Source organism: Capsicum annuum, chromosome 7, assembly GCF_002878395.1.
Source record: "Capsicum annuum cultivar UCD-10X-F1 chromosome 7, UCD10Xv1.1, whole genome shotgun sequence".
Classification (NCBI taxonomy): Eukaryota; Viridiplantae; Streptophyta; class Magnoliopsida; order Solanales; family Solanaceae; genus Capsicum; species Capsicum annuum.
In genome coordinates this window covers 226,262,459-226,266,166 of record NC_061117.1, presented here as the reverse complement: position 1 = coordinate 226,266,166, position 3,708 = coordinate 226,262,459, and the positions used below count along the sequence as shown (strand labels likewise).

Genomic DNA, 3,708 nt, shown 5'->3' with positions numbered 1-3,708 from the left:
AAGTTATATATATATATATATATATATATATATATATATATATATATATATTCTTATTGGGTTATCGGTTTACCCAATAAGAAAAAATCGAACCGAATCAATAGCTCAGTAATTTAAAAAAAAAAACAATTAAAAAACCGTTAACCCAATAGACCAATAATAACAAATAAATAACATTTTTATCGGTTCGAGTTATCGGTCGGTTTGATTTTTCCACAGCCCTACCCGCAATCCCATCCCTATCACTTATTATCTTGAAAAATAAAGTTCTTAAAAATATTTTCCGTTATACCGAATACACATTAAATAGATAATTAATTAATTCCATCCAACAATTGAATTTCTGTCATAAAAGAATCCAATGTATTAATACTACTTTATCTTTAAGCACCGTCCAAAGTTGTCTTACATTTATCGACACATTTTCGGCTTAGATAACCTAACTTTTTGTATTGATTTAAAAATTGTAAGTTTCTTATTTTTTTAACACATTTACAATATAAAATTTACATACTTAAGTACTTATGTAAAAAAAGTAGTAGAATTAAAAATACTTTTGATTCCTTAGTTGATGATAAATTCTGTTTTAGTCCTAATTTTGACATTTAACTAAGAATGTCTAATTTTTAATTACTTGAAATGTGCTTCTTCGATCCTTTTGCTTGTAAATATTTACGAACCTTTATAAGTATTAACCGTTTTAATGTTTGGTTATATACGTGTCGAGTTGAGCTTGGATTGCTACTCCATACATAAACGTAAAATTCTTCAAAAAATTAATTTAAATATAATTTATTTTCAGTATAAAGAGCAAAACATATGTTTCAATTGATACAGAAGAGATCAAAAGTATTATGTTACGATGTACTAAATCATATTTAAAGGTTATAAGAGAATTGTAGCATTGGATTCTCTCTTTGTTCAAGATGAGAATTTTAAAAGATTTTACTCTCTCCGTTTCAAAAAAAAAAAAGATTTAATGTAACTTGACACGAAAATTAAGAATTTTTTTTTTAATTTTATTATTTTAAATTAAAATTATATTAAATATATTTTAAAAATATTATGAAAAATTGGATCAATATTTTTCAAATTGGTTGAACAAGAAAATAGATTATTACTATTGAAACGGAGGGAGTATTTGTCAAAAAGCTCTTAGAGGATGTTATAACTTTAGCTACTTTTTACCTATAATTCACCTACTTTATACATTATCCCATTTACATAGTAAAAAGTCAAATCTAAATTATATAAACAAATTGCTTTAAAAAAAAAAACTGTTGAAAGTTCTTTGTAGTGGTCTGTTACGTTGTAAAAAAAAAAAAAGGTTACATAATTAAAATTATATTTGTGTGCATGCCATTTTAGAATTATATATTTGTTCAATGATATGGTTGAATTGAACCAGCAGATGTTTCATACATGACTTCAACATATTGGTCCCCTATGGCCATATAACTTTCCTTTAATTATGTTCTTATTTTTTTTTTTATTTCTCAAGATATTCCTACAGCCGGCAGCCGTGAGACTAATTCTTTGTTTCTACTGTCAACATATTAAGCGGTAGAGAACTTGCCACAGATGGGGATTGAACCCCCAACATCTTATTTAAGGGATGAAGTGTTGAACCACCACACTAACTCTTGCGACTTTTAATTATGATTTTATTTATTTATCAACCTCCCTTTACCATCTTTAACTAAGTGATTGAGATTGCATTAAATTTTCTCATTCTAAATAATAATCAATTATGATAGATATATATTATTAGAGTTTTTGTCCTAATTTTTTTATTAAATTTTAAGTATTAATTTTTTATTAAAGAAAAGTCAAAATATTATTATAATTGTTTTTAGTTTTCCTGAATGAAAAATATAATTCTTTTTTCGTATTTGACTAACCTCTTTTTTTGAAAGAGAGTCTTATTTATGAGAAGAATTTTCATGATATTTTTTTCAAACCATATATTTTTCTTTGTGATCTAATTTAACGCCTACATAATTTACAACTAAATTATCTTCCGCATGACGCCATCTCGATTTTAAATCCAAACATATATATCAGCTAAGTTGATCAATTGACAACATTTAGAAAGAAAACCCAACTCAAAAGTTTTCCAAAAGGTGTTATTGATCATGCTTAATTAGTCCAATAAGATTCCCATGTTCATTTTCTCTAGTAGCAAAAATATTAAATTTTAATGGATATGATTATTCAACATTTATATTAGTAGAATATACTAATAAATATCTCTTAAAATTAACGAGATATGCATCAACTTTTCAAAATATTATATAATTATGAAAAGAAATGGCGTAGCAGAGGACAATAGTCAACTTGCATTTCCATTTAATTCAATTTAATTCACCCCCACACGGCCAACGTTCATTACTTAACATAATTAATTAATTGCATTAATTTTTTTTTATTGTACATTATGTGACATACTTTAGTCTATCACAAAAAAATAAAATTACTCCTTTTATTTTAATTTATTTATCTAATTATAATGATCTAAACTAAAATATTACTGTCAAAATTTATTTTATATTTAAATTAAATTATGCCACATAAATTTGAGGCTACTCATCGTCACCTGATTATTATTATTACTACAACAATCTACTACTACAACTTACTATTCTTTTGTTATCTCAATTTTCCAATCACTTTCTTTAATTATTTTTCCATGTATAATCTCTAGTGTTTTAAAGTTAAAACCTTTGGATCCATCAATTTCCATGTTTCAATATTTTTGGCACACAATTCTTCTACTTTTAGCTCTTTCATTTTTTTTCTTTCCTTCTTTACTAATCGGAGCGACATAGAACTGAATCTTTAGTAAATCAAGCAAGCATCACAATTTTTTGATAACGTACAAATTTTTAAGGGGGGAATGGGAATTTGTTATTCATCAAGTAGAAGCAAGAGCAGTGATGGATTATGGGATGGTAAGAATGAAACTAAGTTGAAGAAGAACAGTTACAGTGGAGATTTTAGCTCTTTTTTAAGCAAGTTAAGTGGTGGTGTTGGTGGAGAGGAAAAGGGGCTGCATCATATACCTGGAAGGCTTTTGGGAAATGGGGCAACTTCCCTTGCTTGCTTATATACTCAGCAAGGGAAAAAAGGAACTAATCAAGATGCTATGATTGTTTGGGAGGTGCTTAATTCTTTCTGTTGCTTGAATAAGTTTTTGTGTTATCTGCTTTTTGGTTGGTTGTGTTTGTATTGAATGATTCTGTATGTCATGAGTAAGCAAATTATCAATCTTTTTGAGCATATGGGAGATTAGATATATTGAAGATTGAATCTTTTAGTTATCTATCACATAGCTGGTTCCGCGGACGGATAAATGAGGAGGGTTGTGGTGGGTTGATGGCTGGTGTGTAAGTTTAACTATGAATCATTTGTGTTTTATGTTGTTTGGATGGCTTTGTATTGAAGGTTTCTATGTCACGAGTACCTAAATTATCAATCTTTTTGTGTATATGGGAGGTTGGATATCTAACAATTGAATCTTTTAGTAATTTATCACACAGCTGGTTCTGCGGAAGGATAAATGAGGAGGGTTGTGGTAGGTTGATGGCTGGTGTGTAAGTTTAACTATGAAACATCTGAATTTTGTGTTTTATGTGTTTTTGGATGTCTTTGTATTGAATGTTTCTCTGTCATGAGTAACTAAATTATCAATCTTTTTGTGTATATGGG

General features: G+C 27.7%; 1 protein-coding gene across 1 annotated transcript in view; it reads left to right on the top strand.

The window, feature by feature from the left end:
* Positions 1-2,583: 2,583 nt before the first annotated feature.
* Positions 2,584-3,708, top strand: part of LOC107878912 (probable protein phosphatase 2C 6) — a 9,473-nt gene continuing 8,348 nt past the window's right edge. Inside the window, exon 1 of the mRNA XM_016726087.2 lies at positions 2,584-3,160. Coding sequence (XP_016581573.2) covers positions 2,897-3,160 — 264 coding nt within the window. The 5' untranslated portion in view covers positions 2,584-2,896. The remainder of the gene's footprint in view (positions 3,161-3,708) is intronic.